This window comes from Mustela putorius, unplaced genomic scaffold (genome assembly GCF_011764305.1).
Source record: "Mustela putorius furo isolate JIRA1106 unplaced genomic scaffold, ASM1176430v1.1 tig00537293_pilon_pilon_pilon, whole genome shotgun sequence".
In the NCBI taxonomy this organism is placed as follows: domain Eukaryota; kingdom Metazoa; phylum Chordata; class Mammalia; order Carnivora; family Mustelidae; genus Mustela; species Mustela putorius.
The window spans coordinates 1,852,834-1,876,927 of NW_025422431.1; the positions used below are offsets into that span (position 1 = coordinate 1,852,834).

The 24,094-nt window shown below is 41.1% G+C and overlaps 1 protein-coding gene across 4 annotated transcripts in view; it reads right to left on the reverse strand.

Annotated features, from left to right (window-relative positions):
* BABAM2 (BRISC and BRCA1 A complex member 2) overlaps window positions 1-24,094 on the reverse strand; it is a 406,664-nt gene that overhangs the window by 253,689 nt on the left and 128,881 nt on the right. For all 4 annotated transcript variants that reach the window (XM_004777487.3, XM_045073852.1, XM_045073853.1 and 1 more), the window contains one exon: window positions 7,051-7,125. In XM_004777487.3, coding sequence (XP_004777544.1) covers window positions 7,051-7,125 — 75 coding nt within the window. The remainder of the gene's footprint in view (window positions 1-7,050; window positions 7,126-24,094) is intronic.

Consider the following 24,094-nt stretch of genomic DNA (forward strand, 5'->3'; position numbering starts at 1 on the left):
TACATCATGGTGCCTCCAGAGTCCTCCTCTAAAAACACGGAGGGAAAAAATTACATTGCAGAGCTATTGAGAATATTGAAGGTAATAACGTATACAAAGCATCCAGTCCGGTTCCTACAAACAGTATGTATTCAATACCAATAGTCCCTTTCCCCACTCCCACCCTTCTAAGCTCAGCACTGGCAGCCCCTTAATAAATGAGGCTGGAGGTGCTAGAGCGGTTGCAGTCATGCCATCACTGTGCCAATAAATCCATTTACATCCAAGTTTATAGAGCCAAAGCAGAAATCCATAGCTTCTACTTAGAGCAGCAGTTCTTAACCTCAGGTGCACATCAGAATTACCTGGGGAACTTTTAAAATATCAGACTATTTGGGCTTTTACTGCGAAAGATCCCAATTTCATTGACCCGAGGTAGGGCCAGGGTATCAGTGCAGCCCAACACTCGAACCACTGATGAAAATTAATGGGCATCGTCCAGAGTTAAATGGAACCCAGCACCCTTGGCACTTGTGGCCGACTGTTACAGGTTCCCCCCAGACAACACCATGCAGAACAGATGCAATCTCCCCAAATTTACTTTGGTTCCACAGACTACTAAAATAATCTCAGGGACCAAGCTACTTCATATGAATCTCTATCCCTTAATACGACAGCAATCAAGGTGGAAAAGTAGCCAATAAACATGTAACAGAATTCTGGGGTGTCATACCTCCCAAAGGAAAACACAATACACACCTCAGGAGAAAATTTTAAAATATACTTTCTAGAACACCCAAAAATCTAGGCCTGAGCTGCTTTCTGCATGAAATTATACATGAGCTGTGTTTCAGTTAGTGGCTCCAGCCATGAATTCACCAGCCTTATGAACAGAATGTGTATGTGGTGGTTAGCTTTGTTTCAACTTGTCAGGACTAAGCAACGCCCAGCTAGCTGGTAAAACGTGATCTCTGGTTGTTCCTTTGAGGGTATTTCAGGAAGAGATTAGTATTTGAATCCCCAGACTGAGAAAAGAAAATCACCAGTGGGGATGGGCATCAACCACTCCTTGAGGGCCCAAACAGAACAAAAGGTTGAGGACGAATTCTCTCCGCCCCCCTCCTCTTCCAACTTTTTCCTTCTCCTCCCTTGAGCCAGGAAGTCTATTTTCTCTGCCCCTGAACAACAGAACTCCAGGTTCTCTGGCCTTCACACTCCATGCCTTACACCAGTGCCTCCTCACCTCCCCCAGTTCTCAGGCCTGTCCTGGTTCTCTAGCCTGCGGATGGCACACTGTGGACTTCTCAGCTGCCATAACCTTGGCAATCAGTATTGTAAGAAATCTCCTCTTTTATAGATTGATTTTTTTCTGTTGCTCCTGAGAACACTGACAAATACAGAATGGTTCTCCGGTTCCAAATCAGCATCTGCACATCGGAAGGCAAAATGCAGAGTCAACCCACCCAACTGGTCTCATAGCCCAGCCATCAGTATCCACCCTGGGCTGGGGGGAGTTGTACCTTACCTGCCTGAGACAGTCTTCAGAACACCCTTCTGCAGCCCACCTGACTTACCAGGCTGCCCTGGCCAGCACATGGGGGCATTGTTTGGCCAGCAGAGTTATAAAAAAATAGGTACCCATGGCCATCTCTTCAAAAGCAGCCATCTTTTCATATGAAAAAAACCCTGAGATTGCAGGCTCCCTTAAGTGACATCTGCAAACGTGGCACCACGAGGCCCCTATTGTCACGTGGGCCGCAGCTGGGCAGGTGTGGAGCAGCGGCTGCTCTAGCTGAAGCTCCTGGCTGCTGGCTCCCTGCAGCTCTCCCCACCTCCTGCCCTAGGTCATCCAGCCAGATGCCCTCTCTCCTGACCCTCCCGTCCCTCTGAGTAGCTGCGGCAGTCAACGCCCGTGTAACCTGGGAGGCAGCTCCTACACAGGATAACCTCAGCACCAAGTCGTCTTAGATGTGCTCATCCAGGTTAATGACCTTCTTAGGCCATGTATGATTCCACTCTGGATATCTCCCTGACACACTCTGCCTGTCCTGGGCCCCTGAACCTATCCGGATAACTGGACCTTAATTCCTGTCTTCTCCCTCTGTTTGACACAAGGACCTGTGTGCCACGACCCTGCCCTGAGTGTGCCCTGCCTGACCAGTGTAGCCACGGCGGCTTCTGAGGAAGGATGAGAAGGCTGAGAACCTCACCTCCTGACCCAGATGGCCAACTTTAGCTTTTTCACTTTCAATTCACTTCCATACTGTGTCATGATTCAGACACCACAGGGGGACTAACCTGCAGCCAGTGGTCCTTCAGACCACATGAAATGAAATTATGCCAAGAAGATTCCCGTAGAAACTAGAAGTCCAAGTTCTTCAGTCATAGTAAACTAGTAACGGTCCTACCTCTGGACTGGGCTAGGGTGCCACGGTACCAAGTGTGAGGACATGATAGCAACTATCAGAATACTTTTTTTTTTAAGATTTTTATTTATTTATTTGACAGAGAGAGATCACAAGTAGGCAGAGAGGCAGGCAGAGAGAGAGGATGGGAAGCAGGCTCCCTGCTGAGCAGAGAGCCCAATGCAGGGCTCAATCCCAGGACCCTGAGATCATGACCTGAGCCGAAGGCAGCGGCTTAACCCACTGAGCCACCCAGGCACCCTCGATTACTTCTATAAATGAATTTTTAGGGGTGTCTGGGTGACTCAGTTAAGCGCCTGCCTTCGGCTCAGGTCATGATCTCAGGGTCCTGGGATCGAGCCCCACACTGGGTTTCTTGCTCAGCAGAGAGCCTGCCTCTCCCTGTGCCCCTCTCCCACCTTGTACTCTTTTTCACTCTCTCAAATAAATAAAATCTTAATATCCCCCCAGAATGTATATTATGATCCTTAATCCCCAAGGCGACAGTATTTGGAGGAGGGGCCTTTGGGAAGTAACCAGGTCTGTGACTGGAGCCCTCATGATAGGACTGGCAGCATTTTAAGAAGAGATTTGAGAGAGAAGCTCTCTCTCTTGGCCACATGAGGATACAGCAAGGAAACGGCTGTCTACAACCTAGTCACACCAGTGAATCCACTGGTGACACGATCTGAGACGTCCCAGCTTTCAGAAATGTGGGAAATAAACATGTGTTGTTTAAGCCGCCCAGTCTATGGTGTGTTTTTTGTTAGAGCAGTTGGACCAAGACAATTACATAAACAATATGGTTTTATCAAACAAATAAAAGTTATTAGCACTGATATTTTTTAAAGGTTATGTTTGTGGCATCTACTATCAGCAGGAAATGATTACTATTTTGCCCTCTTGTGCAGTGAGACACTGCAATTTTCCTGGATATTTCTGTATGATGCTACCGACAGGGGTCCTAACTATAAAATTTTGACTATATTCTGAATAAACTGGCTTATTATTTTAAGAGGCTAAATCACATACATACCACGTTTACAAATTAAGTTATTCCTCTCCCCAAAACACTATATTCTGAGTTTCTGAGTACTTGTTGCTCAGATGATAAATTTTAGTAGACAACTAGAACTTTTCCTTAGTTATCTCACTACAGAGTATGTTTTTCCTGAAGTAAAAAAAAAAAAAAAGGCTTTCCCAGCATCATATACTCAGGTTTAATAATTCTCAGAATAAGAATAAAGACAAGAATATATATAAGTCAATTTTCACCACATCCTGAAGAAAATCAAGGGCAGCATCTTCTAATGACATATGATTCAGCCTCATGACTAGTTCTTTAAGAAAAAACAATCTTTCTCTGCTTTAGTAACTGTAGTGAATCTTACACTTTTGCCCTTTCAATAATCCCCCCTTTATCCTGGGGATCACAACTTCTCAACATGAACCTACCAGTTGAGAAGGGCAAGGATGCGGACCTGGCCCAAGTGGGACAGACCCGGGAAAGCTGATCTATGCCTATCTGTAGACCGTTCAACATGGGAACCGTTTCCTGCTATATGGACTATGGAAATAGAGGATTTGAGCTACATTTTCCATTTCATTTAGAGTAGTTTGTGCTGGATTTCTACCACCCACAAATAAAGAATCCTAACTAATACAGAAGTTATTTTTTTGTTTTACTGACTGAGTTCTTACGTAAATGATTTATCTAAGCTACTGACTTACCTCGTCTAAGAATAAAATTTAGACACTGAAGTCAGGACCTATTTTCAGAATAAACTCACTCCATCCCATGTAAGAATCATATATGCCTAAAGCGTAGTATTAAGCAAGATCCTATTACTGAACACTAAGTGACTTTGTCATTCTAACATCAAAAATTCTATTAGTGGATAAAAGACGTATGTTTGGAAATGTAAACTTGTGAGTGGCTTCACAGTGGCATAATGACATCACTGTAGCAAATCAGGATGCGGTCAAACTCCCTGCTATTCTACTTCACCTTTGATTTCTTTGGGAAGGCAACGTAAAACTACACTGAAACTGGCAAACAGTGTCCTCATCCTAGGAATCTGAAGAGTTTATTCTGGGACTGAGACTATCCACAGCAGCCTGATAATCAGATTAGAAGCATCCACATGTTAATAATATGTAAACTAGCTCCTAAGGCAAACTTGGTTTTCTGAGTAGTACAGCCAAATGTTAAATGGTTATGATACGACCAACTTTAGGAACTTAGATCTTAAAATTTTCAACAAGTATTCTGGATTCCTTCAGGGATGCACGTATTATTTTTCCTGGTTGTTTTGTGCTATACAACAGTTTCTTTCTTTTTTTGTTTGTCTGTCTGTCTTGTTGTTTTACTCTCTCTGCACAGACTAAAGGTGCAGAAAGACATCCGTGCTGCAATGTAGGCATTTTGCCTACAGTAGAAATGCCATTTCGTCGTACTTTGGGGTGTGGGGGGAGGGGACACTTTCCTATTTTGCCAAATAGGTTCCACTTTTTTTCCTGTCTGACCGGCAAGGAGAGTAAGGACATAATAACATAAAGTTAGAACTCTTAGGACAGAAAATATGGACATTTGAATTTGAAGAGAAAAAAATTAGATTATAATCCAAGAAGGATTTTTTTCCTTTGACCTTCAAGAAAAGATACTGTAACTGTAAATTTATGGATTAAAGTGATTATACAAACAATGTACTTTTATATACTACTGAATTTGGTTTTTTTTTTTTTTTTTTAAAGATTTTATTTATTTATTTGCCATAGAGAGAGAAGCGAGAGCAAGCACAGGCAGACAGAGTGGCAGGCAGAGGCAGAGGGAGAAGGAGAAGCAGGCTCCCTGCCAAGCAAGGAGCCCGATGTGGGACTCGATCCCAGGACGCTGGGATCATGACCTGAGCCGAAGGCAGCCGCTTAACCAACTGAGCCACCCAGGCGTCCCTGAATTTGGTTTTAAATGAACTGAAATTGAGTTTTAACTGGAATACACGGAGGTCAATGAGTCTGCGATCTAAGGGTTACCAAGGAGACTGCTTGCCACTCTAATAGAGCATAATAATTGCTAAAACCAAATTAATTATGCTTGTTAATCACAGATCTCATATGTATATTTTCCACAACAGGAGGGTGGAGAAACTAACATAAATTGCTGACTTCCATTCTCACTTGCACTTCATAACCCTTGGATACGGAGTGGAAAACTAGTCAACCAGAAACTAAAAATGAAAGTTTAATGAGGCACAAAATCCCATGTTTTACTTAAGGGAAAAGAAAACAATTTCCCCACCTTCGGTGGAATGTATGAGAAAAAGTGTTCCCGGATCTCTTCTACAGTCTATAGTTTATATTCCACCAGACCATACTTCCATTCATTATCAGGATTAATATCTGGGGCGCCTGGGTGGCTCAGTTGGTTGAACGCCTGCTTTCGGCTCAAGTCATGATCCTGAGGTCCCGGGATGGAGCCCTGCATCGGGCTCCCCGCTCAACGAACGGGGAGTCTGCTTCTCCCTCTCCCTCTGCCACTCTCCCTGCTCATTCTCTCTCTCTCACTCTCTCTCTCTCTCAAACAAATAGATAAAATCTTAAAAAAAAAATAAGATTAGTATCTAATATTATGTGTAACTACTACAACATACAGGAAAACTTGTATGAGGTTTCTTTTTTTTAAAGATTTTATTTGTTTATTTGACAGACAGAGATCACCAAGTAGGCAGAGAGGCAGGCAGAGAGAGAGGGGGGAAAGCAGGCTCCCCAATGAGCAGAGAGCATGATGCGGGGCTCGATCCCAGGACCCTGAGATCATCACCTGAGCGGAAGGCAGAGGCTTAACCCACTGAGCCACCCAGGCGCCCTCGTACGAGGTTTCTATCTTCTCTCTAGACTGTTATAAATACCACTGACACTCTGAACAACATCAAATTAGGAAGGCAGAAACTTTTCTTACTAAAGAAAGAAAAGACTAAAGCTATAGGACTACGGGTTGAAATACGGGGCAGAAGACAGCCAGCTGTAGCTTAAATCACAACCAAAACCCTCATTTCTGATGGTCCCAGGCCTCACGTTCAGAACCTGCTCCCTGGTCCACGTGGTTTTCCTTCACACTAACTGGAGCCTAGTCACCTGGAATGTGCCTCCTCTGTGCAGAGCATCTTCCCACCCCGCCCCAAGGTGGCTGCTCTCCCAGCCACAGCTTGCCTGCATCACATTTCAAACAGCGCCATACACACCGGTCCGAACAGAGATTCTCAACAGACCAGCTGCGAAGGCGCCGGAGATGAACTGCTGATACAAATAAGGAAAACGAGATGCCCTTTAGCACAGGAGACAGAATGCCTATTATGTAATTTCCACGAGAGTCTTTCCTCCCAGTAAAGATTACTAATAGTGACTTTCCCCCAAATTTAGTTTACTTACACTGATTTTACCTTACAAGGAAAATTCGTTTTGAAATTACTTGTAGGACTACTATTTTCATTTTTCAATAACAAATTCAGTGAATCTTCATATAATAAATACTCTCAATAAATTCATTGCCTGAAAGAGATGCTGGCAAGCCAATCATACAAATATTCGAAGTTAAATTACTTTAAAAGCTCATTTACATTTAAATAATTACATTTAAAAGCTCATATGTGAGAGCACGTATTTTTACCTTGAGAAGGTATGTGGGAATATTGCTGAAATCCACTGGCAACTTCAAAAGGAAACGAGCTGAAAATTCACCAGTCTGTAGGACAAAAGGTATAATAATAAGATTAAAATAAGAAATTGATTGTGAAGTGACAATTATAGCCAAGGCCACAAGTTCAACCTGTTCAAACTGGAGGCATTTTCAATTTGGGTTTCCTAACATTAGCAAGAAAAGAAGGTTGGAAAGCAGGGAAAGATCAAAAAGAATTCTTGAATTATTAGCTACTAAAAGCATAATTAGAATTTTTAAATCTGCATTTTCAATGGGCAATAAAATTATAATGTCACATTACCTTTTTGGTTTTTCTAAGTGTAAAAAGAATACATGAATGCATGATTTTTTTTTTAATCTAAGCAATAGAGACAGACCTCTCCCTTTGATTCATTTCTTTTTTACTAAAGCACTCAGAGCATAAGATTTATAACCCACAGGCAACTGACGTATCTCACTATCCTTTACAGTGTGTCTGGAAGTACATACAAAGGTCAAACTTCTGCCCAGAGAAAGCAATCTATCAGTAGGTATCCCAAATAAGATTCTAATTTCTTGAACAATCTATTAACATCACTATCACCAACTAATATTTTTCAGTAATTCTATGAACTAGTCTCCATAGAAAAGATGTACAGAGGTTTAGAGATTTAAAACATTTAAGCCTAAATAATAACTTCTATGTTCTTTTTAAAGAGGAAAAAAAAAACTCATGTGAAAGAAAAAAATCTTCCTCTCATTTTACTATGATGGCAAATCATCAAGGTTTTTTTGTTGTTTTGTTTTGTTTTGTTTTGTTTTGTTTATGCTGGGCATGGCTAAGGCATCACATTGCTTTTAAAAAACCTTGGTCAGAGTGTAGAGAAGGGGCCTTCCGGTTGGGCCATCACACACCCAGGGGTTCCAAAGAACCTCTGCAAAGGCCACAGAGCAGGTTGCAGAGCTGGTGGGGTCCTGGGCCTTCCAACCTCTCTCACAGCCAAGCCTGCAGTTCAGCTTGGGATTCTGACACCCTGGGTTTCCCTAGGACATGCTTTTTGAACAAAGAACTTCAGGGATGATCCAGAACTATTGTAAAGAGTGGATCTCTATCATTTTTATATTTGGGGAACACTGAAGAGCTCCCAGTAACTCCACTGCCTTCTCCCCTTAAAAAAATAACAAGCACCCCAAACTCCTACAACACATGCTTCAACACAGCCAGCATTTACAAATATTTTTTTCTGGCTTGGTGGACAAAGGCACATAAGCATACCTACACACCTCTTAGAGAAGATTCCACACCCATCACCACGCCTTTCTACAAATACCCTAACAACTGGCCGCCATTTTTAAACTCCGACCTAAAACCCCAAAAAAGCAAAGAGAAATATAAACCTTGAGCTCAAAAGATAAAACTGGTAACTACCATCTGCACGGAGGTTCGTTGTTTGACTGCTCACAACATCTTTCAACTTGCATCGACCTCTGGCTAAGGACAGAGCACTTCCTCAATGCCACAAGCCTAACCCCATGACATGAAAAGCAGAAATGAGAGCAGTGAATGGACAGACTCAACACTGAGGCAACTCACAGAAGCCACTGGGCCACGAGAAATGCCCGTGGTAAGAAACAGGAGGAATCACAGGACCTGGGCACGCCAACACGTGTGGGCTACTTGAAAGATTAGTCAGGAGCCACCTAGGGATCTACAAACAGCTCACCATGGCAGGGGGGAAGAGAAGGCTTGTGAAAGAGCCTAATAAAATTCTCACATTCGATTACAGTCCAAGATTACTAGAAAAGTATGGTTTGGGCGTTTTGTGAAGCTCCGAGAGGACTCTACAACTAACACTGCCTATTGAGTGTGATTCTTTGGACCCAAGTATGGGGCTCATAGACTAAAAGAGGTGAGTATAGGAACATAAAGCACTACAGAATGATATGGGAGCTTATGAGAGGGGCATCCAGCCCAGTGGGAAGTTGGGGGGTACAGGAAGAACAGAAGGGTCTTCCCTGAGTGCTGGTACAGTGCTACAGAGGAAGGGACATTCATCAAAGAAGACAATTCCCAACCACTTCCTCTTCCTCCTATATAATCAATTTTTCCCTTTACTCACTCACTCCATCAGTATGCAAACATCATTTAAAAAGCCTTTACCAAGAAAATATTTTTTTAATAAAATAAAAAGTCTTTCTCAATTTCCTACCTTTCGTCAGGTCCCATCTCATTTCTCTGTTCTACTTCACAATACAACCTCTTCTAAAGAACTGGTCTTTATTTCTTCTTTTACTATTCTCTCTGGCACCTTCTCCTGTCAGCCATCCCCCCACCCACCAGTCAACCCCAGCAGCTTATCAAGGTCACCAATGACCTCCCCACAGCCAAATCCAACAGTCACTTCTCAGTGCTCATTTTATTACTTGTTCTCTCAGTAGTGTTTTGACATAGCTGATTATTTCTCCTTTCCTGGAACATTCTCCCCTTGGTTTCCAGGATCCCACTCTCTCTTGGTTTGACTTGACTTCACTAGCCCTCCTTACGGCCGCCCCAGCCTCTGAACACCACCACAGCTCAGCCTCCTCTCTCCCTTTCCTGACATTTCCCAGGTGATCTCATCTAGGCACAAGATTTTCAATACCATTTATAGGCTGACGATTCCCAAATGTTCTATCTCTGCCCAGACCTTTCCTTGTTTCCTTTATCCAACCACCACGAATGAAACCAAACTCCTGATTGCCTTCCTCTGATAGTCTTCATTTTAGTAAATGGCAATTCCATTCTTTCAATCCCTCAGGCCAAGAACCTCAGAAGCATCCTTGACTCCTCTCTTTCTTGCTTCTCCTGCATTCAAAGTGGCGGCAAATCCTATCGATCCTACCTGCAGGATGGATCTTTAGTCCAACCACTTCTCACCACAGCACAACCACCTGATCTGAGTCACAGCTATCTCCAGCCTAGGCCGCTGCCATCACCGCCAGCTGCTTCATCCGGAAGCTTGTTCCCGTCTCCGCAGACACAGCAACACTTTCAGTACATCAGTCAGATTAGGATCCTCCTTTGCTGAAAACTCTCAAATGGTACAGTTTAGCTCCTTTATAGAATAATTTGACAAGGCAACAACTGAGCAGACATGCGAAAGAGATGAGGAAAAAAACCATGTGGAATGTGGAGGGAAAACATCCCAGGCAAAGAGAACACCAAGTATAAAAAGGGTTGGTGCAGGGCGCCTGGGTGGCTCAGTGGGTTAAGCCGCTGCCTTCGGCTCAGGTCATGATCTCAGGGTCCTGGGATCGAGTCCCGCATCGGGCTCTCTGCTCAGCAGGGAGCCTGCTTCCTCCTCTCTCTCTCTCTCTGCCTGCCTCTCTGCCTACTTGTGATCTCTCTCTGTCAAATAAATAAAATCTTTAAAAAAAAAAAATAAAAATAAATAAAAAAAAATAAAAAGGGTTGGTGCAGATAGAGGCCTAGATGTTCAAGGTGCAGATAGAGGCCTAGATGTTCAAGGTGCAGATATAGGCCTAGATGTTCAAGAAGGAGCAAACAAGCACTAACACGGATCAGAGGGGGCCCAGAAACCCTCTTTTCCTAACTGCTGTAGGGTGTACAACAATCACTCGTAACAGTAGCAAACACCGAAATGATGACCACAACTACATGGAATGTTTGTTAAGTCATTCTTGGGGATATTGAGAGGTTTTTTCACAAGTACCAATGGATTAGAAGATGTTGCAGAAGGGAGTTGGTTGGGTAGACAATAATAAATTAAACTCAACTCACCATCATTTTCTATTTAGAGACACAAACCATCTACAATCAATAAACAGCCATTTCTACCTACTGGAATACAACATCAATTGGTGAACTAAAATGGCAACCTCAAAACTCTCATGTTAGACTCAATGGCTGTTCTACATTTTTCCCCCCTCTGGAAACAATAAAAGGAGTAAAATGTGGGATTTAAAAATTAAAACATGCCTTGTACATATAAGGAAATGGGAAATATAATTACATATTTAGCACTTGGACTCATGTGAACTGCTAGTTATTTTGGTGCATGTACTACATTTTAGCTCTTTTGCCCTATTTTAGTTTGTACAATATATTTTTATTCTACCGGCTATTTTAGACCAACATTCCTTTAAAAACACTTAGACAATCCCTACTTTATCCCCTCTCAAAATGTTGATCCTAGAACTAATATAAATTTATGTTTATTGGCAAAAGACTGATTTCTACAACTAAACTCATAATAAAAGGCAAGTTGATCCAAGGACTAATAGGAGTTTGTGTTTATCAGCAATGGATTGATTTATACAACCAGATGACATAATACAAGAAACTTAAGGCTGTGAAAGGAATTCGGTGCTCTGGAAACCACAGAAAGTGCTTTTTGATCTCCTACTTTCCAGCTGACTATACATTCTTTATTTTGCCAGTGAGAGAATAAAGAAAACTTAGCACTTGTTTCTAACAGTGTTGGAAACACTGAAAACTACGACTCAAGAATTTGGTTTTCAGTTCTATCACTGATTTTCCTTGTGACCTGGAAGTAATCTCCTTCTGGGTAACTAAGTCAATGCTGATTTAAAACATGTCTTAATATAAAACTTAAGCTATAAATTCCATAAGGAGCAAAACATAAGTGAAAAATCCATTCTGAGTTCTACCTCAGATGACTTCTTCTGTGTTTTTATATTCGAAGTTCCAACAGTTATTCAAGCAATTTACGGTCACTCTGTTGTAACGTCAAAGATTGCTTCCATAGCAATCTTTCCTGTAAGCTGAAAATGAGACATTTAGATGCAGCCAAGTGAACAGAATAATTTGATTTTTTTTGTCAGTCCTTGGTCAAATCTTCTCTTGGATAGATGCAGAAAATTATCTGACCTATGACTGTTAAAATGTCAGCCATTCTGCCAACTGCCTTAATGGCAATTTCCCCAGCTTAGCAATAAATATGTGCATCCTTCCTTTTTTTCAAGTTATAGTACATTGGCAAGTAACTTAAACTAACAAGACTCTGAGTTTTGGCAATTTTGGCATTTTATGAGGTCTGAGCTTTTCTTCTGGTAACAGCAGCTGTGTCACATGACGGCACTGACAGGTAGACAGCTCATGCAGAATGGGTTCCAGACCCAGGTTGCTCGGTAAAGGGAAATTTCACTTTCTTCTCAACAAACAAGCTGTCATCTGAAACTGACTGCTTCTACCACTTGGATAGCTACAAGTGAAGAAACACTCAAAAACGACTACAACTTTAATAGGGTGACAGTCAGATAAGGGTGATTCTTCAAGTGGACTCTGACAACCAACAGCCCAAGTCTACAGACTATTCCTTGGCAAATGCGTAATTACCCATTACATATGAAAAGGAAAGCCAAAGTCAGTCTAACTAGGATTTCACAACATCTCACACTTTACAAAATGTTTTCTAATGTTACATTATTTATTATCCCAAAGCCCTTTTTAATATATATAATTCCCTTAAACTTATTTCAGAAATGAGAAAACTTAGTCCTAGAACAGTCAAGGAACTTGACAACAGCCATTGAGAGAGCAATAAGAATCAGAGGTGAACTTCAAGACTTAAGATCCATTCACCCTTTTCATTTGTATGGATTAATAGCCTAAAATGTGTCTGTCAGGCCCTAAGCAGGGCATTGTAAATATAATGAGTCAAAGAAACACAGCCCCTGCCCTCTTGGGGCTTCTCATCTAGAGGGCAAGTCAGCCATTAATCAAAATAGTGCTCCTATAAGTCACAACCTGTGAAAAATCTATGCAAGAAAGAGCAAAGTGCTCTGATATTTCAGGAAGATTGGACCTATCTAGGCTTTGGGGTTCTCTACTTTGTGGGAACTCACAGAAAGCCAAGTCATAAGACCATGTGGAAAAATAAACAATTAATACCAGCCAGGAAAACTTCAGAGAAGCAAAGCAATGAGAGGGGGTTAGCTACACCGGATAATAAAGATACAGAAATACAGGACAGTAATACTGGTATTAAATCAATAAACAGAATACTAAGTCCAGAAATAGGGCCAAATACATTTAGTGTATGATTGATGATGTGAGACAACTGCATCGCCATCTAGGAATAAAGTCAGATCCACATTTCAGAGCATATATGAGGATAAAATCCAAGTGGATTATGAGTTTCAGTGTACAAAATTGAAACCATAAGGAAGAAAACACTGATGAATGCCTTTATAACCTTGCAGCAGGGAATGTCTTTCAAATAGGACTCCAAATTCAGAAGCCATAAAGGGGATGATGGGTAAATTTGATGGCCTGAGTATAAAAATTTTGTGGATGGGAAAAAACTACCATCAGCAAAGTCAAAAGACAACTGACAGAGGAAAATGTACGTGCAACCCTATCACAAAAAGCTAACGACCCTTAATGAAAAAGATTTAAAAAACCCAAGAGAAAAACAGGTAATGAATATATAGAAAAAAAATGCAAATAACCCTTAAACAAGAAAAAATGCTTAACTTCATTAATAAAAAAAGGAATACAAATTAAAACTAAAGTGAATATCTTTTTTTTTTTTTTTTTTTACCAAACAGACTGGCAGAAATCAGCACTTTTTTTTTTTTTTAAAGATTTTATTTATTTATTTGACAGAAATCACAAGTAGATGGAGAGGCAGGCAGAGAGAGAGAGAGAGGGAAGCAGGCTCCCTGCCGAGCAGAGAGCCCGATGCGGGACTCGATCCCAGGACCCCGAGATCATGACCTGAACCGAAGGCAGCGGCTTAACCCACTGAGCCACCCAGGCGCCCCAGAAATCAGCACTTTAAAGGTATTACTGCACTGTGCTCTCTCCTCTACTGTTTCTGATGTCAAGTCAGTGTTGACTCAAATAACTGCTCACCTACAGATAAAAGTGTCATTTTTCTGTGATCACTTAAGATTTTCTCTTTACGTGTGGTTTTGAGTATTCTGACTTGCATTTTTCTTGGTTAGGTTTGTTGAGATTCTTGAATCTGTAAATTTATGTCTTTCACCATATTTGGAAATATCAAGGCATTATTTCATCAAAGATTTCCCTGCTGCCTCTTTTTCTCCTCTCCTCGCCTTCTAGGACTCTACTTTCATGTATATTTGATGTTTTGGTTTTGTCCCGTAAGCTCCGCCTTCCTCTCTACCAAGTATCAATTTCTATACAGTATCTAACTGCTTTAAGTCACATCCGGCATCTTCAGGCACAGGTCATTATGTTCTGTCCAGAGCTTAGAGTTGTTATGTGTAGAAAGGTTAGTCCAGAAGCTACCAGGCCATTATGCAAAGTGGAACTTGACAGAAATCTACAAGTATGTTAATACACTGTTGACAACACTGTGGAGAAATAATCACTTTTATATATTGCTGCTAGATTAATAAATTATTAATATGAACTTTATGGAGGGCATTTTAGAGATTAAAATTATAAACACACATAATCTTTGATCTAACAATTCCTCTTCTAGTTATTTATCTTACTTGATAATAAGACCTACTTGAACAGATGCAAAATGACAGGTACAAGAATGAAAGAGCTCCCTATATTTGGAAAAAAAATCCTTAAGCTATGTTAGGTCAAAAGCAAGATGCCAAACATGGTATATAATATACGTTACCATATGCATTGAAAGAGGGGAATATATATATATATATTTGTATTTCCTTTTATGTGCATATGGAAACTCTGAAAAGGTACATTAGAAAAAAGCTATCCCGGTGCTCATCTAGGGTGGAGGAAGAGAAGGACGGTGGCTCTGATTTGGGTGGACACAAGACAATGATGGGAGAGAGACTTTTCACTTCAATATTTTAACAGATTTTGATTTTTCAACAATATGAATACATTTCCCACTCAAAAACTTTTAAAAAGGAATTTGCAGGGGCACCTGGGTGGCTCAATCGGTTGAGCATCCTACTCCTGATTTCAGCTCAGGTCATGATTTCAAGGTCATGAGGGTGAGCCCTGAATCAGGGACCGTGTTGAGGGTGGAGTCTGCTTCAGATTCTCTCTCTCTCTCCCTCTCTCCTTCTGACCTTCTCCCTGCTCACATCCCACTCTCTCGCAAATAAATAAAACCTTTTAAAAAGGGAATCTTCAAATTAAATGTGTACACATTGAGATGTTCATAATTCACATACTCAATCCTTCATTCATTCAACATATATTTACTGAACACCTACTGTGCCAGGTGCCAGGTTAGGTGACGGAGATCGTAAGACAAACAAAATACAGTCTCTGGCCTCACGGAGCTTAAAGTCTCCTCTGAGTAGACGAACAAAATACTATGATGTGATACTCTGACAGGGATATTCAGAGCACTCTTTTGGAAGTGACTGAGTTAGGGCTCTGCATTTTAGATGACAGAATTCCATTTCAAACTCACCTGAGCAAAAGAAAGATAATTTCTTAAAACGCTATGCAGTATCTCATGGAATCTAAGACTAAAAACACAGCCCAGCCTCAGTTCGAAAGACTTGAATACCCTCAGCAGTTTCTCCTTGTCTTATCTCTGCTCGCTTTCTGCTTCGTCTTCCTTTCTCTGTACCTTCCACTCTCTTGATTCTTCTGACTAGATAACATGAGAAAAAACTTACATGTGACCCACCGGTTACTCATAAGGAAACCAGCCTCACTTTCTCTGTGCTAACTCCACATTCCCAGGCAAGAACTGTGTCTTGCTTGTGCCTTCTGACCTAGTCAACACTACTCCCATGCTTCATTATAGTAAGAGAGCTAGCAGCACCATAAATTCACTGAAAATAATTGAAAAACTAGGGAACATTTTTAGGAAGCAGGGGGGTTTAAGTTATATGTACACACTCCCAAAGCCATAAAATAGTCTGAAGTTTTCCTGATAGCACACTTCTTATACAGGATCCTTCACCTTTTTCCTCTTACTATATGGAAAGAAAGCATCTGGTCCTTTAAAAACCCTTGTATATCCCTTTCAACGCTGAGAAATCTATGTAAAGGGTGCTCCCTATATCTACATGGCCAAGGAGGAAATGCAGCAGGGCACCCAAGGTTTCAGAACAAACACGGTGGCCTCCCAAACAGAAGCAGGGGTGGGGCAGGGCGGGGGGGTGGGGCAGGGCGGGGGGGGGGGGGGGAGGTGGCACGAGGCATGATTCCAGTCCTTCTTCAGACGATGCTCCGTAAGGTACAGGCAAAGGAAATGGAAAGGATTTCCTTTGTGTTTCACATGCCTCCATAGAACCGGTTTTTTCTGCTCGATGCACCCTGCTGCTTAAAGAAGGCTGAATTTCCTACTGGTACTATTATTTAAAAAAATAACAAAATTCCTTTTACATGTCAATAACACTGGAAAAGCTATCATATTCACCTTTAAGGTCTCTAAATTGGGTACACACACATACTACTACTTAAGAATGAAGTCAAAATCCGAGATACAAACTATCGCTAGCAAGATCCTAAGTACGCCAACTGGCGTACAGGTCAAGATTCGGTGTAACAAATCCACTGCGAACACAACAAAACTGTGAGCCCCTGTCATGAGTTCATTTATTTTAAATCATGTTCAACTCCTAATAGTTCCATGTGGTTAACAATAAAAACAAATCTGTCAGTTCTAGAAGCGTGTGTAACACAGCTGACTACCACACTACACCCTTTTCAAAGGAGCAAGTGCAAGTTTACCCCAGTCTACAAGTCAAATGCCTTTAGGCCATAACTCCCAAGCTTCGTCAGCTCAACAGGGATTATGAGAGAAGCCCCTGGGATGTCCTGCTACACACAGAAGGCTGACAGGCATCGCCAGAACACCTACTCCATCCTCGTGGCGGGACGGGAAAAAGCCCCATGTTTCCGGATCCCCCAGATATTCTGATCCCTCTCTTAGCACTCTGGCCCTCCTCTCCCACCTTTCTGGACCAGTGCTCTCCAAGAGAAAGATGGTACAACACACAAATGTGGTGTGCACATCCATGAGTACTTTAGGATGTTTAATATTTTCTTATAGCCACATTTAAAAAGGTAAGAGAAACAAGTGAAATCACTTTTAATACTATATCCCAATATATCCAAAATATTCTCATCTCCACATGTAAACAATATAACAGTTGGTAAGGAGATCATTTTTGTATGACTTCTTGGAATTCTGGTATGTATTTTACGCTTGCGTAGATGTCAATTCGGAGTAACCTTGCAAGTATGGTAGTGGCTCTTACGCTGGGCGGCACAGCTTTAGACATTGCTCCATCAATACTAATCCCCACATTCAGTTAGATGCTCACGGTCACAAATGCCTGAAGACCTACTTGAGCCACCAAATACCATGGACCTGGCACACTCCTCACAGGAAGGCATCGGATACGTGTCATCTGGTTAGTAGGGGCTGATCATGGGACCCCACTGCCCCTTCCAGACAATATGACTTTTCCTCCTTTCTCCAAAAACGTCTACACCTACTGTCTTTACTTTGTTTTCTCCACTTACATTCCTGATAACCTACAGTCTGCTCTCCCGGGCTCCGAACTCCATCAGAACTGGTCCTGGAAAGATAAGCACCACTTTCTCCCTCTTAAATAGGAACTTTTTCTTTCACCTTGCTTTCCATTCCTTATCTGCATCTTAGTGACACCAACCTCTACCAATTCACATAAGGGACTTTCCGATTAACAGCACTTTGAGAGATAATCCAGGAACAACCACTGACCTAGAATTTATGGAGCCCCTACCTACCATAATTCACTTCAACTATTTACAAGACAAGGCTAATGATAATAATAATACTTTGTATTACATAACTCCATGTTTGCTTAATTCTGTTTGCTTCCCACACACAGGATCTCATTTATCTTTGTGTCAAGAGTTACCTCCAGGAAAGTGACACAGGGAAAGAAACTAGTTACACACACACACAAAACTAATGATAGAATTAGAATCTGAAGCTCCCGTTTTCCAGAACACTCTCTCTCCAATACATTTCCTATGGATACAGGCCTCTGCTCTGCAGGACTTTACACTCTAACACACGCTGCTAGAGAAGTAATCAGCCAAGGAGGCCACCAGACGGAGGGGGCTCTCATGCCGTGGTAGCTGACTTAAGCAAACTGAAATCTAAGCCAATAATTTCCTATAAATGCCTCCAAATTAAGAAGAACAATCAGTCACAAACAGTCAACTGGGCTTTCCCAAGTAATGCAACCCGTTAGGCTACACCCAGTCAAATAAATCCCCTGCTTTGCTTCTGTGTCTTTGCTACAAAAACCCTGCCCCCTAGCTTTGGTCAGTAGAATATGCTCCAATTCTTAAAAATTTTAATATGCCTCAGTTTATTTTTTTAACCAACCTCATATACCTTCCCCTCAAATGGAAACCACAGCAGGATGAGATGACAGAAGCCTGGGTCATTAAGTCAAATGAGGAGCTCCTCATGGAATGGCTCCTTTCTTTTCTGCACAATATTCTTAAATGCTGCCAGAGCTTAATTTATAAGTCATAGATTCCTAAAATCTTGCTGGGATTTGGGGTCAACTACAATAACAACAACAACAAAAAAAGATAACTTCTTCACATTCTCCATTATATAAGTATATGTCCTTATTAAGAAAATACTCACAAAAGGAAAAAATATGTTGCCAAAACCCTCATAGATCACCCTCTGGTATTCTTTAATATGTAAAAAATGTGAAAACATGTGGTTGTGGAACATCTCAAAACACTGACTTCATAGCAGGAAAGAAAAATGTCTCTGATCAAAGTATTAGGTATGATAAACTAACTTTGAGTTCTGGGAATTAAAAGCCAAAGGGAGAAAAAAAATCACAAATTTCTTTACTGTGCTTTGCTACAATTTACAAACACTGGTTCTTTAGATACAACAGACCCATGCAGGAAATGCTGGCAAGGCAGTTGATATATGTAATATAAAATGAGACCTTAGACTTTACCCATTGACAAAACTGGTAATGCACCCTTATTTTGATAGGGTGTATCGACACAGTATATATGATTTCAACACCTGTAGCTTATATCGTGGCATTCATCAAAATTAACATTCTAATCTTAAAACTAACTCTGCTCAAAAAGGCAGCAGGTAATTTTGTGGTGATGGAATAATTCTATGTCTCGCCTGCAGTGGTAGTTACAGGAAATGATGCATGTGGTAAATGGCATACACATACATTGTGCCAAGGTCAATTTCTTAGTTTCCATACTGTACTATCAATATGTAAAATGCAACCACTGGAGGAAACTGGGTGAAGGGTATACAAGACCTCTGTACTATTTTAAAACCTCTTATGAATCTATAGTTATTTCTAAATAAATAAATATACCTTAAAAATAACCCTGACCATGCAGGCACACGAGAATTATTCATTCTGGACATAAAAGCTTACAATTTCAACGTATCATCTGTTTTCTCCGGATTAAAAAGAACAATGCTTACTAAAAATTTTAAAACCACCAGAGATAAGCAATACAATGTTCAAAACTAACATCTACTCATTCCAGGAGATGGGCAAGCCAATAAGACAAATGACTTCATAAAAAGATACAGGCTAAGAACAAAGTGTGTTTGCTGGTTTTCTTAAAAATGGTACCTTCAAGTGGGCACTGGCTGAAACCTTCTAGATGAAAGTTTTGGGGGGAAAAGAGTGTCTTTGAGGTGGTATGGAGGGAACGCTGAATTTCAAGTTAGCAGGCTTGTCAGAAGGCTCACGGGAGATCAGAGCCCTCTCCCTCTTCTCCATGGCTGTTAAAATTTTCCTTTTGCCAGGTGAGAGTAACACGGAAGAGGCATCTCAGGTTTTTAAGAGCCTCACACTTTTAGAACAGAAGAGGAAAGTGAAGAACGTAAATATATGTGGCAGAAAGAAATTTTCATTGATGACAAGCAGTCATCACCCTCTCAAAAGAATACCGCATTTTGTAATCCCACAGTCTTAGAACCATCACCAAGAGTATTTATCAGATGGGCTAGTCGGGTCCAAAATAAATGGATTTACACTTAGCCCAGGAAGAACATACTGATCTCACCGTGTTTTATTTGGAGAGCATATTAATGTTTTAATTTATAAATATCCATTTATTTCATACAAAACGTCTTCAGGCTTCAATATTCCAATAAGAGAAAACAGATGTGGGCACCAGAGTGGTTCAGCCAGCTGAGCGTCCAGCTCTTGATTTCGACTCAGACCACGATCTCAGGGTTTTGAGCCAAACATCGGCCTCCGCGCTCAGCAGGTAGTCTGCCTGAGGATTTTCTCTCCCCCTTTCCCCCTACCCCCCTCCCCAACATGCGCATGTGTACACTCTCTAAATAAATAAATAAAATATTTAGAAAGAGAGAGAAGAAATGTGATTTACTGATAAGTAAGCCAGTCGTATATGTGTGTTTACGATTCTTGCTCCCCGTGCACGTCACGCCCCTAAGTTATTCTCCAGCCACTGCCTACTGCCCTCCTCCACCAACATGCTGTGTCCCCTTCCCCTATGGCCTCCACCAGGTCTAGTTCATTGGGGACAGCTTTCCATAGTCACTTCATTCCTTGGTGACTGGGTCTACTACATTCTTCTACAGGCTGTACTCCCACTTCAGACCATCTATCCAACGCTGCTATTTCATTTTTTCACAAATGCATATTGAGTCTTCTCAACCGGATTTTTTTTTTAAGATTTTATTTATTTATTTGACAGTGAGAGAGACCACAAGTAGGCAGAGAGACAGGAAGAGAGAGAGGAAGGGAAAGGTTCCCCGCTGAGCAGAGAGCCCAATGTGGAGCTCAATCCCTGGACCCTGAGATCATGACCTGAGCCAAAGGCAGAGGCTTTAACCTTTTAACCCACTGAGCCACCCAGGCACCCCTCAACTGGATTTTTGACATCCTCAAGAGCAAAAGCTGTGACTGGTATACTTTTTACCCAAAACTTTTTTAGGCTACCCCTTTTTGGGGAGGCTTATTCTTTTTTACCCAAAACTAGTAGAGGAGACTTTCTGTAAATGGACATTAGTAAAGCACTGGCTTAGCCCTACCAAACTGCATCCTGGGGGATTGCTGCAGTATTCCAGTGCATAAAAATATAAAATTAATTTTAAATAGATTCTGCAGTCTTTCATAATAACTACCTTTTCAAAGTCCCTGTTACAGAAAATTTGAAAAGCATGTTTTTCAATGTCCTAATAAAACAGTGAACCACAAAACAAAACAAAAAAAAACACAACAGGGTCAAAAGAAAAGCCCTGTGACATTCCACAAGACGCCTAATGGCTAATAAGAGTTACATGCAATCTTTTAGGTGTAGCTCTTCCAAAGATTCAAAACAACCAAGAGAGGAACTTACAGTCAGTAGAATCCTAAGGAAGAATGACAGAATGCTTTATTAAAAATGAGATAATCTAAGTCAACGATATCTACCTTCCTTCAAAGGGTAAAATTAAACTGCCATGACTGTTTCTTGGTTACCCAACTGAGGTTCCAACTACTGCATTCTTATTTAAATGTTTGCAAATCAAGCAGTGCCTGGGTGGCTCAAACGGTTACTTGTCTGCCTTCAACTCGGGTCATGATCCCAGGGTCCCTGATGGGGCCCCACATCCATCAGGCAGCCTTCTTCTCCCTCTCCTTCTGCCAGCCACTTCCCCTGCTTGTGTGTGCTCTCTCTCTCTCTTTCTCTCTCTCTCCCTGTCAAATAAATAAATAAAATCTTAAAAAAAAAAAAAGTATGCAAATCATCCACATAAAAGACCTGAGTATAATTCTTTTTAAAAATCTCCACATTTTTACTTTCTACAGTCTTCTAGGATTTTTTTTTTTTAAGATTTTTTTTATTTGTTAGAGCGCAAGCACAGGCAGACAGAGTGGCAGGCTAGAGGCAGAGGGAGAAGCAGGCTCCCTGCTGAGCAAGGAGCCTGATGTGGGACTCGATCCCAGGACGCTGGGATCATGACCTGAGCCAAAGGCAGCAGCTTAACCAACTGAGCCACCCAGGCGTCCCAGTCTTCTAGGATCTTTCTGCTTCTCCAGTTTTTCAAAGATACATCTGAGAGCACATCTGCCAATTTCTTGAGTACCCTGAAACAGTCTCCCCTAGAGTCTCCAGAAGAAGCACAGCCTTTCCAACACCTTGATTTTAGCCCAAGGGGACCCCACTGTAGACTTCTGATCTCCAGAACTGTAACAATAATAAATCTGTGTAGCTTTAAGCCACCAAGTTCGTGGCAGTTTTTTAGAGAGCAGCAAAAGGAAACTCATACGTCCCAGGTTCAAAAACTCTTGGCTCAAAACTCAAAATCAAGTTCCTTGCTTTCTGCCAGGGCCCTCTGTTTACTGCCCGGGTTCTTGGTCTAGTTTTGGATTCCATTAGCAGATTGCCCTTTAATGCATTCTTGAACCAGTCTGCCAAACTTGAATGTATTTCATCTCTCAAGACACCTTTACACTCTGTTCCTTGACCAGTGATGAACTCCTACGCCTATCTTTTCATTTCTGTAGTCTCAGCTCCCACTTCTACTAGGCCCTCCTAGGCCTGCTCTCCTGGAAGCTTAACCTCTAACCTTGCCTTGTTATGGGATTCTCAGTTTCTTTACTTCCCCAGAATCCATACCCATTTGCCCTAAAGTTTACAAACTACTCAACAGCAAATCAAAATAAACTGGGGTAAGTATAGCAGTAGTCGGCTTTTTAGGTGAAGAATGAAGAATCAGTTCACATTAAATACAAAGTTTTCAAAACAAGATAAATTTAAACTCTCTAGCTGCCTTAAATGAACTGAAACTTCAACATCTAGATGGACTATGAGTCAAGTATTAGCTGAGCCAATGAAAATAAGGTTGACCCTTGAATAACACAGGCTTTAACTGCGCGGATCCATTTAAAAGGATTTTTCTCTCTTTTTTTGATAAATACAGTACAGGACTATAAATGTATTTTCTCTTCCTTAAGATTTTCTCAATAACATTTTCTTTACATTACTATAAGAAAACAGTATATAATCGACCTTTCATGACCTTTCATGTTAGAGGCATCCGGTCAGCAGTAAGCTATTAGTAGTTAAGCTCTGGAGAAATCCAAAGTTATACGTGGATTTTTGACTGCGTGGTGGGGGTAAAGGGGGTGAAATGGTGCCCTCACCACCATGTGGTTCAAGGGTCAACTGTAATTTAAAAACTTTTAGATCAGAAAATGTGCCACAAAACTGGATATATTTAAATTCAGCCTTAATATTCAAAGGGTGAATCGGGTGGGAAGGAAAATCCTAAAAACTAAAGACCAATTAGTTCTGACAGTGATTCCCGTTTTCAAATGAGTCTATCAGCACTAAAGACAACACAGGTTCACCAAGAAGTCATGCCAAATTAACCTAACATCTGTTTTTGGAGAACAAAGATGATTATTTAATAAGAAAAATGCTATGATAAGAGGACAGACTAAGTTCAACAAAGTTTTCCTGACTATCCATGGGAACAGATTCAAGATGCAAAATCATCAATAGTTGAAAGCCTTAAACTCTGCACTGGTGGTGGAAACTGAAAATGGTGTGGCCATTTGGGAAAATAGTAAAGAGGTTTTTCAAAACTTAAAAATAGCATTGGTGATATGAACCAGCAATCCCACTCTTGGGGATATCATCAAAAGAATGCAAAGCAGGATCTTGCAGACATATTATCACACCCTTACACAGTGCAGCATTGTTCACAACAGCCAAGAGGCGGAAGCAACTCGTATGTCCGCAAATGGGTAAATAGATAAACAATATGTGTATAGACTTCCAATGGAATACTACACAATCTTAAAAAGGAATGAAATTTGTCACATACTACAACCTGCGTGAATCTCAAAGGCATTATGCTAAATGAAATAAGCCAGTCACAAAAGGACAAATGCTGCATGATCCCATTTATTGGAAGAATCTAAAAAACTCAAAATGACACAAACAGAAAGCAGAAAGGTAGTTGCCAAGGGCTAGAAGGAAGGGGAATTGGTACTTCACGGGTCCAGAGTTTCAAATCTGCAAGATGGGAAAGTTCTACTGATACATTGCACAACACTGTGAAGATAC